The sequence below is a fragment of the Manis javanica genome, chromosome 15 (assembly GCF_040802235.1).
Source record: "Manis javanica isolate MJ-LG chromosome 15, MJ_LKY, whole genome shotgun sequence".
NCBI lineage: Eukaryota > Metazoa > Chordata > Mammalia > Pholidota > Manidae > Manis > Manis javanica.
This window is the reverse complement of record NC_133170.1, coordinates 84,420,450-84,433,180: the sequence shown is the minus strand read 5'-3', so window position 1 is coordinate 84,433,180 and position 12,731 is coordinate 84,420,450. Positions and strand designations below refer to the sequence as shown.

At 55.2% G+C, this 12,731-nt stretch overlaps 1 protein-coding gene across 2 annotated transcripts in view; it reads right to left on the bottom strand.

Annotated features, from left to right (window-relative positions):
• Window positions 1–11,928, bottom strand: part of BCR (BCR activator of RhoGEF and GTPase) — a 107,866-nt gene extending 95,938 nt beyond the window's left edge. The window contains exon 1 of one of the 2 annotated variants that reach the window (XM_036993182.2): window positions 10,215–11,928. In XM_036993182.2, the coding sequence (XP_036849077.2) occupies window positions 10,215–11,508 (1,294 nt within the window). In that variant the 5' untranslated portion in view covers window positions 11,509–11,928. Of the gene's footprint in view, window positions 1–8,576; window positions 8,916–10,214 lie in introns of those variants that run through there. The other variant, XM_073223540.1, reaches the window with a different exon arrangement.
• Between the last annotated feature and the right edge of the window lie 803 nt (window positions 11,929–12,731).

Here is a 12,731-nt window from a genome sequence, read left to right as displayed (position 1 = left end):
GGGGCAGGACGGGATATGTGCAGTCAGAGCAATGTAACTACAGGCAAGGAAACCCCCCCTGCTAAAACTCTATGTTAAACATTGAGCTCTAGAATCATTCTTCAGTAAAATCAGTTAATGTTCCCCAGATAAAGAAGAGTAGCACATGTTTTATTATGCTAACCATTTATAATCATGTGTAAGATTCACTTTAGCATGCTAAAAGGCCCAGGCCTCTGTGCTGTCTTTCTTCTTCAGATCTGATGAAGTGATTTTGCAAACTGGGCAACTAATTTAGCAGGTAAGCCCAGGCATAAACAACACAGTAAAAGGCAGAAAGGATTCCACCTTAAAGATAAGATTGCATTTTAATACTCAAGAAGTTAAGACGTTAGAAATTCTTAACTTACTCTTTAGCAAACAATACCTCGGCCCACCTTGGGGGGCTGAGCAGGTGGCCTTGTTTCCTGTGCCCCCAGACCAAGATGGTGGTATCTCAGGGAGAAATCATCAGAGGAACTTGCTTGTGTTAAGTTCATTCTAAATATTCAGAGACCACTTAACAAGTCCACACCCCAAAGTTTTTTTCATGTTCTTGAAAAATCCTCAACTGTCTATAAAACCCCTAGACAACGCACCACTATGGACTCTCTTGTCCCCTCCTGGTGTGAGCCGGGAGCTCTGTCCTTTCACTATATCTCTAAATAAAAGCCTGTACCCTGCTCTCCTACCTTGACTGTTTGTGAAGCTCATTCTTTGGCTCCGCAAACAAGAACCCCAGCATCACTACGAGGCCCCTAGAGGCGTCAGCGGCACAGGGAGAGGAAGCGGAGTGGTGGCGGCTGCCGGGGGCTGGGGGAGAAGGGGATGGGGAGTCAGTGCTGAATGGGGACAAAGTGCAACTTTGGGAAGAAGAAAAAAGTCCTGGAGACGGACTGAGCTGGTGGCAGCACAGCCACATGAATGTACTTAAGGCTGCGGAGCTGCGTGCTTACAAGTGCTTAAACTGGTACACTTTGTGTACCGTGCATTTCTCCACAATAAAATGGGGGGCAGGCAGTGAGGAAGACCACAGCCCTCTAGGTCCCCACATGGAAAGACCTGCGAGGGGGAGCCACCAGGCTGGAGGCTGAAATAAGCTCTCTCACCCTGGCCCCTCGTCACGGGTGAGCACATACACTCTCCGCTGCCATCTGGCTCCAGCCGCCATCACCCCGAGGCCCCTTCCCGGCCAAGAGGCTCTGCCAGTCCCTCCAGAACCTCTACACACGGCCCTCTCAGGCCCCAAGGCCTGGACAGGTCTGACCGTGAGCCAGCAGAGCCCCCAGCCACCTGTGGGCCCCACTGACCCTCTGGAATGCTATTTGGCCTTAAAAAGGAAGAAAGTACTGATGTCACAACATGGATGAACCTTGACAACCTTATTATAAATGAAAGAAGCCAGACACAAAAGGCCACTGGTCCTATGATTCTGTTCACATGAAATGTCCAGAAAAGGCAAATCTACAGAGACAGAAAGTAGAGTAGGGGGTGCCAGGGCTGTGCGAGAGAAGGGTCAGGGCTGAAGGGAGGGAGTTTCTTTTTGAGGTGATGAAATGTTCTAAAATTAGACAGTGGGGATGGTTGCATAAGTGTGAATATACTAAAAATTCTAAACTGTATGTTTTAAAAAAGTGAATTCTACGGTTTGAATTTTATCTCAGTAAAGCTGTTTAAAAACCCTACCACCACTCAGAACACGGCTCCTCATTTACAAGGAGTAAGTCCAGGGGACCAGGGAACCACCTGATCACCAACACCCCAGGCACCGGGGAAAGATGGGACTGCCCTGGCCTCCAAGCGCAAGGCTTTCTAGAGCTCTCAAAACATAGGTGGAGAGAAAAAGAGACAGCACCCGCCCTACTCCTGCCCCCCACCCCCTGCCCCCGTGTGCAGCGCTTCCAGCCCTCCCAACCCCTCAGGAAGTGAAATCAGGAGGGCATGGTGGGCTGGGAGCCCAAAGGCCCCCAGGCTCTCACAGCCACCTGACGACCCCAGGACATCACAGCTCTTCCCTCTACGCCTTCCGCCCCAGGGGAGGCCCACACCCAACAGCCACTTCAGCACCTCAGCAGCACCCTGCCTGGCTGTGCCCAGCTTCCCCGTGTCCTCCCCACACAGTATACACGGCACCATCTGGCCTGCAAAGCCCTTAGCAGTCTGTAGACAGCCTGGTCCCACCTTCCACCTTTGATGCCTATTAAAAGAAGAAAGTCTAGTTTTCATTTCTTCCCTGAAGGCCTCCCAATCACAAAAAATGAAAACAAAGTGGTTCTAAGCCTTCCTTCTCCAAACTTGGGCCAGAGGTTTCGGGGTAACTTGGAGAAAAATCAAGAGGTCTCTCCCTCCAGCTCTCATCTTCCAAGACCCCAAAAAGCCACAGGGCCATGCAGTCCTAGAACACTGCAAGAGTTCCCGTTTAACCCAATGATGGGGCTGGTGCACCCCAGCAAGGAGGGCTCCTCGGGCAACATCGGTGAGTGGCCCCAGGTGCCCTGGGCTGGTGGAACTTCATGCCATGTGAATAGCTAGCGTTCACTTGCAGCCACAATACAGAAAAATACGTACTGCACCTTTAAGATGCAGGAACTCCACTCAGCCCAGAAGGACACACTGAGAGGGAACAGAGTGGGAACAAGGCACGGCAGGCCTCTGGGTCCCCCTGGAACTCGTACTGGGCCCTCTGGCAGAGCCACGTGGGTGAAATGGCCTGCACCTACTGAATTATGCATTTCTCCTTTCAAATCTCTTGCTAAGTGGTGTTCAATCAACTGACATTAGATGCCTGAGGGGGCATCTCCATGAGGCCAGACTGGTGGGGTGGGGAAGCACCAGACCCCCAGGGACCACCCACTTGGTGTACTCCCACTCCCACTCCCCCAAAACCTCCCAGGGTCATCCTCCCTGGCCCAGAGATTTAAGTCCTTATGCAAGGCCGTGCACTGAATCTACCTTCAAAGTCTGCATTCTTGCCACAGACTAGGTCTACACATGTTGCCTCTAGGTCACTTCTAGAATATTCACCTTGTTACATGCAAGGTTGTATGCATATATATTATATGCAGAAAATCACTTCCTGCTTTATTGGCATACCAACTCACCCCAGCAGGGTATTTGCAAAGGAATCATGTCAGGTTTTTAAAAGTTCTTTTTAAGCCAACAGCGGCTGCTGAGCAGAGGATCCCCTCCGGCTGGCACAGGCTGCAGCTGGTACAACAGGTCTCTCCCTCTTTTTCTAATGTCCCCTCGCTGTCTCCTGGCCAACAGATATGGTCCTTCCTAATGCTTCCTGGGCCATGCACTGATCTGCTGCACACACGGCCGGCCATCTCTGTCATATCTTCCCAGCCTGGCCTTGTCCGTCTGCTCCTCCCAGAACCTGCTCACAGCAGAGCACGGTCAGTATGCACCGACCCCCCTCCTGCCCTTGGATGGGAAAGGCAGATGGATGGGCAGGTTTCCTCCAACACACCTGTCCTGTTGAGCCTTCTCCACACAACTTGCTGAAGGAATCTTAGCTAAGTGCCCCAGGAGGATGTATGGAGTTATGAACATTTCTGAGAGATTTGCAAACTAAGGGAGAGAAACAGCATCTCTGGATGGCTGATACCTTCGTGGGCCCACCTGAAGGCCAGGGCCCAACAATTCCTACCTTGGCACTTAGTTCTACATGGCCATCTCCCAGATTGAAAACGACCTGCTGGGAGCCCTGTAGGGTGCTAGTGAGCACGGTTCCCGCCTGAAACATGTTTGCCCAATGACTGATCAAGGCAAGGTCCCCTCCACCTCCAGGGGTCACTCTGTGCCCACTGTCCCATCATTGGCATCATACTGCCTGCCATCAGAGGAGAAGGCCAGAGCCTGACTTTGGGCAGGCATCTGTCTCACACCCCCTCAGACCCAATTAGCCAATGGCATATAATTACGATAATAATCTTGCTCCAGCCACTTCACAGAATGTTTCCTGGGCCCATGAAACAACTTCTGCCCAAGTCCTATTTCCTACACAAGAAGGCATCATGATCTTTCCACTCAGACCTCAGCAGGTGTGTCTATCGACTTGCCAGTTACATCTCCCTTGGGCACCAGCCACCACCCCTGTCCACAGTCATTTTGCAAGGTCCTGCAGCGAGTGCCAGAATCCCAGACAGCTAATTAGCAGGCCCCAGTCTCAGGATTCAGGATGCTCTTTAAGGTTGAGCAGGTGAAAATTAAGAAATAAAAAATAATCTCCAAAGTCACATTTTCTTGCTGGAGCGCCTGTATCATTAGGTCCCTGAAAATTCAGTCAGGCTTATTAGATGGGGTTAAGCAGCCTTGGGCCAGAACAGGGAAGGGTCTGAGCAATGAAAAGCCTTAGAGACGGGGTCTCATTTCACCTTGGGCCGCAGACACCCGCAGCACCCAGACACAGACAGATCACTGTGGGCTCAGATCACCACCATTGCATCAAATGCTGCTATAGGCCTAGAGAGAAGCATGTCCTATAGGACACCAAGGTAGGTCCTTGTCGTAAGAAGGAAGCGAGACAGACACAGGATCAACAGGAAATAGCTGCGAATATACAGTTAAAGAAAGATACACAGGGAAGACGCTAAGACATCACAAAGGTTTTATTTTTGTGTTTTGGTTTTTAAAGACGAGGCCCCTGGAGATAAGCCTTCCCATAAATCCATTAATAAAGGCAAGAATTTCCATGGAGACAGTGCCTGGCACATGGTCAACGTTGTGCAAATACTTCTGAGTGACTGAATGGGGAGAGGTGGTTGCCTTGGTAAAGGAAAAAGTAGACATAAACCAGGATGACAAAGAAAAGATATGGAAAAGGTTGTGTTAATAGCTTAAAATTTTAAAGAAAATAAAAATAAAAGAAAGGGTCTCAGCAACGACAGGGTCCAAGCCCTAACTTTTCAGATGAGGAGAGGTAGGCAACACATGACGCACTGGGACACAACCCTCCTGCACTGCCGTGGCCCCAGCAGGCTGCTTCCTACCACACAACGCTTTACTCGAGTTCCTCTTAAAACACAGCTGGTGAGGCCAGTATGAGCACCATCTCTCTCTGCCCTGGCAGCCTCCCCTGCCCCCAACTAGGGACACACTGAGTACTGTGGACTTACCTGTGCCCTCCCCCCATTCCTATGTTGAAGTTGCAATCCCCACTACCTCAGAATGTGGCTATATGTGGAGATGGGGCCTTGAAAGAGGTGATAAAGTTAAAATAGGATCATTAGGGTGGGGCCCTAATCCATATGACTTGTGTCCTTAAAAGAACAAGAAATTTCGAACACACAGAGGCAGCAGAAGGGGGCCACCTACAAGCCAAGGAGGGAGGCCTCAGAGGAAACACCTTGATCATGGACTTTGAGCCTCCAGAACTGAAAAGAACATTAATTTCTGTCATTTAAAACCCCTCAGTCTGGAGTATTTTGTTGTGGCAGCCCTAGTAAACAAACACACTGAGCCACCTCAACGAGGCGGGTGGGAAAGCCCAGGAAATGACATCACCACTAACAGGTGCTCTCCTAAAGAGAAACTGGCCCTCAACACCTCTTAAAGACCAGAGATGAGGAGTTAAGGATGAGAATATTGCTATGGGGAACTTCAAAACCTGACCTGAAATAAAGTGACACCAAAGCACAGAGGTTGTGTGATTCCACTTTTTTTTTTTGAACTTTTTACTAAGGTATTATTGATATACACTCTTATGAAGGTTTCACATGAAAAACCAATGTGGTTATTACATTTACCCACACCATCAAGTCCCCACCCATACCCCCCAATGCAGTCACTGTTCATCGATGTAACAAGATGCCACAGATTATGTGATTCCACTTACATCAAGTCCCCCGGACAAGCAAATTTACGGAACAGAAAGCAGCGTGGTGTTGCCAGGGGCTGGACACGTCACCAGGGGGAGTTACTGCTGAATGGGGACAGAGTTCCTGGTTGGGGGGATTAAGTTCTGGAGATGGACAGTGGTGATGGCTGCACAACAATGTGAACGTGCTTAATGCCAATGAATTGTACACTTAAAAGTGATTAAAATGGTACATTTCTTAAAGATCCGTCATGCTTACATCAATAACATATTTTAATTAAAATCATAAGAAAGGGAAAAAACCCTACAAGAGCCACAGGAATTGTATTCCAGTCAGAATCAAGAACATGGGGTTCACAGTTAATTAAATCCACCACCACCCTCGAGCCTTGATCTAAAATGCAGCCTCAGTCAAAACTCAGGCCTACTGCTTGGCAACCTGAGAATGGAGACGCCCATGCATTCACTGTGAGTACGGATCCCCCTCCAACCAGTGGCGAGCCGCAGCCTGGGCCTCACACACGGCCGTGTCCTTTCCCAGGCGGGCCTGAGCACGTAGCTCACCTGGACTCTTTGTCCCTGTCGAGAGCGGCCGTCACATACGCAGGCCTCTGGGCCACAGGACTCCCTGCCAAGGAGGGGCAGCTACTGAGGCCAGAACAACACGTGAGGCAAAGCGGGGAACATGACATGCAAACCAGCAGTGTCTCCAGTTCCTTTGGTGAAAGGTTCAGGAATGCTTCATTCTGTTCCCCAAACAAGAAAGTCATCCTTCCCGAGCCAGAGAACACTCCTAACACTTGATCCAGACTGTGTTTCCACCCTGTTGATGACTTACGTGGCCCCAGGCTGTGCTGGTTCAGTCTACTCTGCCTCCTTCACAGAGGAGCCTGTACTCACCACAGGTGGAGCTGACGAGGGGCCTGGGTGACCTTTTACTGCCCCACAGCTTCTCACTCAAACTGACCACCAGTCCATTCAATCTCCCAAGGCGAAAACAAAGCAGTGATCCTTCTGGCAACACTACACTGTCAGAATCCAAAGGGCAAATTAAGCTGCTTGACATACCTGTGAACACACAGGGCAGCGAGGCACATGAGGGTCCAGGAAGAAATCCAAGATCTGGGGTCACATCTCATGACCGACACTCGGAGAAGAGCTGAGGGACCCACAGGGCTGGGTGTTCATATCAAGAATTCCTCAGACCTCAAAGAGGAAAGGTCCCTGGGTCGTTTGGCCTCTCACATGACAGGGCTCAGAACAGAAAGCTAAAGGCAGGGGTGGAGTTCGGAAGAGACAGGTGCAACTGATAAGACACTGCCGGCGACCAGCACACCCTCCCGATCCCCCCGTGCAACCCCAAGCCGTGAAAACTGGGAAGGGCGCTTCCCTTCTGGTTTGTGTGAAGTGCCTGCCTCCAGCCAGGCTCCGTGGGAGACGCGGCACAAACCAGGGATCCCTGCTTTCAAAAGCCACATACTCTGCGCTGCCTCACGGATGAACCAGGGCACCTGATGCCTAGGGAAATAAGCCAGACACAGAGGGACACATATTGTAGGATCCCCCTTATCCGAGGTACCTAAGAGCACACGGATCAAAGAAATAGAAAGAATGGTGGATGCCAGGAGCTGAAGGAGAGGAAATTTCCTTCAAAATGGGTGAAGATGGTAATTTCCTTTTTTTAATTTCCCATTTTACCACATTAAAAAAAGAAGCAATAGTCCAGAGTCACACAGGGGGAATGTGGGTGCCCTCGAGCCTCTACTGTCACTGCTCCTCAGGGTAGGCGGCTGCCCCCACCCTCTGCCACTAGACTTGTGCTGACAGCCAAGGCCCCTCTTCAGTGCTGCTGCTTCTGGAAGTTTCCCTGATCTCACTCCCTCTGAACACAAAAATTAGTGTGTTCCTGTCTCCCATTAACTTGCAGGCTCCCAGATGGCAAGGACCATACTCTCTCCTTCTATGTAGCCCGCACGATACAAAGGAAGGGCCTACACACAGCAGGGCTCAGAGACGATAGGCCCTTGGGTGTGCGGAGCTCAGAGGACCCCTGGAGCGACCGGTCATGCTTTTCGGGTGCAGCATGGGACTCTGGGAAGAACACCCAGAGGCCACCACATTCCGGAAGGACCGGCTCTGCCTCAGGGTCCTGGAATCCCAGCTCTCCCACTTCCTGGCTGACTCCTTACCTGCTGATGGGCAGCCTGCCATGGGGTGACGAAAGAACCCACAAAGGGCCCTGCATGGAATACACTGTTACCATGCCTGGCACAGAGCGGTGGGTGGTCATTTAGCTCCTTCCCTCAAATACCAGGGGCCCTCAATTCAGACACATGAGTGCCCACTCATCCAAAGGGATTCTGCAACTGTTAGATTCGGACCCCCACACCTGCTGTGGAGAATGAGAGTGACTTTCACTTCCCACACTGTGATTTTCCCCACTGTCCCTTTCCAGAGCCGGCAGGGCCAATTACAGAACATTAGTAAACAGTCCTGACAGAGACAGATGGCTGAGCCAGGAAGGATCCCTCCTTCCCTTCCAGCCACAAACCTCGGAGGAAAGTGCTGGGCAGAGTTTAAAGGCTCCCAGAGCTAAAACAACCAGCCAGGCATTTTAACGTAAGAGGAGAGAGAGTGTGGGACCGACCTTGAGGACATTCAGAGAAGGATCCATCAAGTCCTAAGAGTGGGGTCCAAGTTGTAAAACTAACTCCTCAGCCATTTCCTGCAAACCTACCCTGTGTTACACGTGGAGCCGGGTCTCACGTCTGCAGCAGCTGTAAGGAGGGATTCATGAGCTGGAAGGCCCACGGAGACAAACACCATCCTACTGGGCCCCACTTTCTGCAAACTCAGAAGTTCCCCCCAGCACACATCATTTCAAATTGCAGGTCTTCATGAAAACCTCTTTTTCTTCTTCCTTAATAATGCTCTCCTGCAGCACGGCACAAAGGGACAGCTCAAGCTGGCTGCATAGGTCAACAGCTGGCCAGATGAGGCCAGTACCCAGCGACCACAGGGCAATCCTCCAGACCTCGGAGGAGCTGATGTGCCTGCAAAGCTGGCTTCTAAATACGACAGCCTCCCACCCCCTCAAGGGACTTAGGGGATGCAGCTGGGCCAGGCCTCGGGTCCAAGCAGCGCTCCACAGCCAGCCCCGGCTGCAAATGGAAGCTCAGCAACTGGATGTACCTAAAACAAACAGGACAGAGTGCTGATCACAAAAAAGCAGCTCAACAGAGCCAAAAATAGCCTCACTCCTTTCAAGAGGATTCTGACAGACCAAGCACATGCGATTCCATCAGCAGAAAAAGAAAAATCAATGGAGCAGAAAACCGGATCAACCCAACAAGGACCAGGACTCCAAGTGATTCCCTATAGCCTCGCACCTCCCAACCCACCCTCCCCCCACCCTCTCCTCACTCCAACACAAACTGTGCCTGGATGTCAAAACTTAGCCCTGTCATCTGCTGTTACATACGACCCCATAGGCTCAATCGTAGGACCATGAGTCAGACCATGGGTTAGCAACTCAAAATAAGCACCGGTGGGCACTTATCTGTGGGTAGATGAGGAAAACAGGACGCACGGAAGGATCAGAAAGTGAAGCTGGAGTAAAATGCACAGAGGAGCCCATGGGTGAGTAATGACGGGCGATGTCTCCCATCAGAGCTGGGCAGATCAGAACAGGTGTGGCTCTGCCTCAGCCTGGGATAAAATCTTCACCCTGTCAATGTTCAGCAGCCCACTGAGTCAGAACTGTCTGTCACCTCACTTCCTAATTTGTATTTTCACCTACTCTGACCTGTGTTCGGGCTGCTGGCTAGCAAGCGAATCAGACACGTCTACGACCTGGGAACAGCTTGCACATCTTGTGTTCCCCAAACGTGCCACATAACTGTTACAGGACAGCAACAGTGGGGTGGGGGGGGATTTCCCAAGACACGGACCAATCCCTGCTTAAAGCATCTGATGTAGGCAGCAGAGATGACTCCTCCTGACACCATCCCCACAGCCCAGAATGGAGGAATCGAAAGGGCTAAAAGATTACTGCCCAGGGCATCCCAACCCACAGAAAGTGCCCTCACCAGAGGCACACCACACTAAAACCGAGGGAGCCACCTACCATCCACACACACCACCCTGTGAAACTAACCCGGTTCAAAACACTGGGACTCTGCATTCAGGAGGAAGGGGTTTGTTCAGGCGCAGGATCAGCCTGGATTCTTCCCATCCACAAAAGTCTTTGAAAAATCACTCCAGAAAGTATCAAGTTATCCCTTGCCGCTAATTCCCCCTTTCCATTACCTACTACTGCTCAATGGTTCCCAGCCAGTATGCTGGTGTGCCCACCCAGGGCGGGGGAGGTACCCACCTGCTTCTCCATGGAAGGTGCCCTCCTGAGACAGCCTGCCCGACACGCTGTCCCCATCGCTGGGCCAGATCTGTCCCGTCTTGCGGACGCCCACGATGGTGGCCTCTGACACCACGACCTGGCCCTGCCTGTGTCGCTTCTGGCACTGCGGGGTAGGGGGGCTGCTGCTGTCGAAAGACTGCTGTGAGTTCTGTGATGGCGAGCGGCTCTTGTCCCGGAACATGCGGTAGGTGGTGGGGCTTGGGGACACGCGGCTGGACTGACCCGAGGAGAAGTCCTCCTCGCTGGAGGTGAGGTTCTCATTGGAGCTGCAGTCCGGGGTGTAGCCGCCTCCGCTGTCCTCAAAGCTCCGAGGGGAGTAGGACCTGCGGGGCCAGGTGAGGCGTTTCTCCTGCTCGGAGGTGCTCTGGCTGCGCAGGAGCGGGCCCTTGCCCTCCCCTTCTACCATCATGCCCCCGACGTAGATGCTCTGGTAGGGCTGGTACTCCAGGGGCGGCCAAGGGGGCCTGCCGCCGCCACCGTTGGCGTTAATCAGGTTGTCCTTCAGGAAGCGGGGGTTCAGCTCCGCATCCTCGTAGTCCCCATCGACGCCACAGCTGCTCTCGGAGCGCCCCCGGTGGGAGGGCCTGGGCGCGTCCCCCACGCCCGGCCCGGCGCCCTGCTGGGACTTCTTGCGCTCCATCTGCATGGCCTGGCTGCCCAGGGAGCTGATCCGGTCCGACACCTCTTTGTCGTTGACCTTCACCAGGCCGCGCTCGTGGTGAAACTCGACGTTCACGTAGAAGGGCTTCTCGGCGTCCGCCGCCCCGGCCTGGCTGTGGCCCTTGCGGATCCTCTCGAAGTTGGACCTGAGCGCCGCCACGCTGGTGGGGGGCCCCCGGTCGTCCCGGTCGGCGGGCGCGGGGGCCCCGGGCCTGCGGGCGGACGCGGGCCTGGCCTTGCCGGGGGAGCCCTCTCCGTCGGGCCGGGCCTCCACCTCCTCGGCCGGCGGCGGGTCGGCGCCGTCTGCGGGCGCGGGCGCGCGGGGCTCGGCGGCGCCGTCGGGGGTCTGCGCGGCGCCGCGGAAGCCCCAGCGCTGCCGGTCGTAGCTCTTCTTCTCCTTGGCCAGCAGCGTCTGCAGGTAGATCATGCGGAAGCGCTCCTGGTTCACCTCCTGCTCCAGGCGCCGGATGGAGGCCTTGCAGCGCTCCAGCTCCCGCTCGATGTCGCCCACCGAGCGCAGCTCCATGCGCGGCGGCTCCGAGTCCGGGAACTGCGCCCTCCACGCCTCGGCGAAGCCCACGGGGTCCACCATGGCGCGGCCGCCCTCACCTGCGCCGTCCAGCCGCGCGCGGGGCCCGCCTCAGAGGCGGCGCGGCACCCTGGCCAGGCCCGGCCCGGGGCGCCAGGCGGCCCCCATGGCCCGGCGCGGCGGCGGCGACGGCGGCGGCGGCGGGCGAACAATGCCCGCCCCCTCCCGGGCGGCAGGTGAGGCGGCCTCCTCGGCCCCCCGGCGGCGCGGGGGCGGGCGCGCGCGAGGGCGGGGGAAGCGCCCGGGCCGGGCGCGCCGCTATTGTGTGCGGGGCTGCTCCGCGCGGCGCGGGGCGGGCCGCCCTCCGCTGAGCCGGGGGCCCCTAGCCCATGCCCCCCGCCCGCGCTCGCCTCTCCGCTCGCTCCCGCGCCGCCCCGCGTCCCGGCCGCCCCGCTCTCGCCGCACTCCCGCCCGGCCCGCACTCGGCGCCGCAGGAAGGGGAGGGCCGGGGGGCGGTGGCCGCGGCGCGGCTGACGGAGCCGGGCGGGCCTCTTAAAGGGGCCGCGCCGAGGACGCGGGGCGGGGCGCGGCGTGCGCGGCGCGCGCGGCGGGGCGGGGGCGCGCGCGCTCCCTCACCTGGCCGCCCTCCTGCCTCCGGGTTCGCGCCTGGGGAAACCGAGGCCCCGCAGCGGCGAACCGGGCGTTCCGACGCAGAGTCACTCCTGGAGCAGGAACGCCTGGATCCCCATTTCACAACGGCCCGGAGGCCGCTCACCAGCACCAGGGCCACCCAGAGAGGAGCCGGGGGCGGCAAGTCACCGGCGAGCCTGGGAGGGCCGGGCTGCGCCGCCGACGCCCGCAGCCCTGTGTGCCAGCGGGCCTCCAGCGCTGTGGACCCGGGTGGGCGATGGAGCGACAGCTGCTGCAGGGGATCCCCACAGAGCAGACCCATCGGAATCCCTCCCCCAGGTCCTTCCGCACCCACATCTTCCTTCCTGCGGTCCTGAGCCTTGTGTTTGCCCGCTGGCCTCTCCTGAGCTCCAGAAGGCAATGAAGTTTTTCCCAGATTGCCTGACTCGGAATGCATGTGTTTAATCTCACTCTAAGGGGGTCACCAGCCTCTGTAACCCGCAGGGCTGGGCGGAAGACAGGACAGCCCAGGGCAGGCAGGGAAGCAAAATCTTTTTTTCTTACCTCCAGGGAAGCCCAAAGATCTTAGACACACAGCAAAGAGCGGACTGTAGGGAGTCGGCTGAGAACCGAATGAAAATCCCCAAACCCAGCCT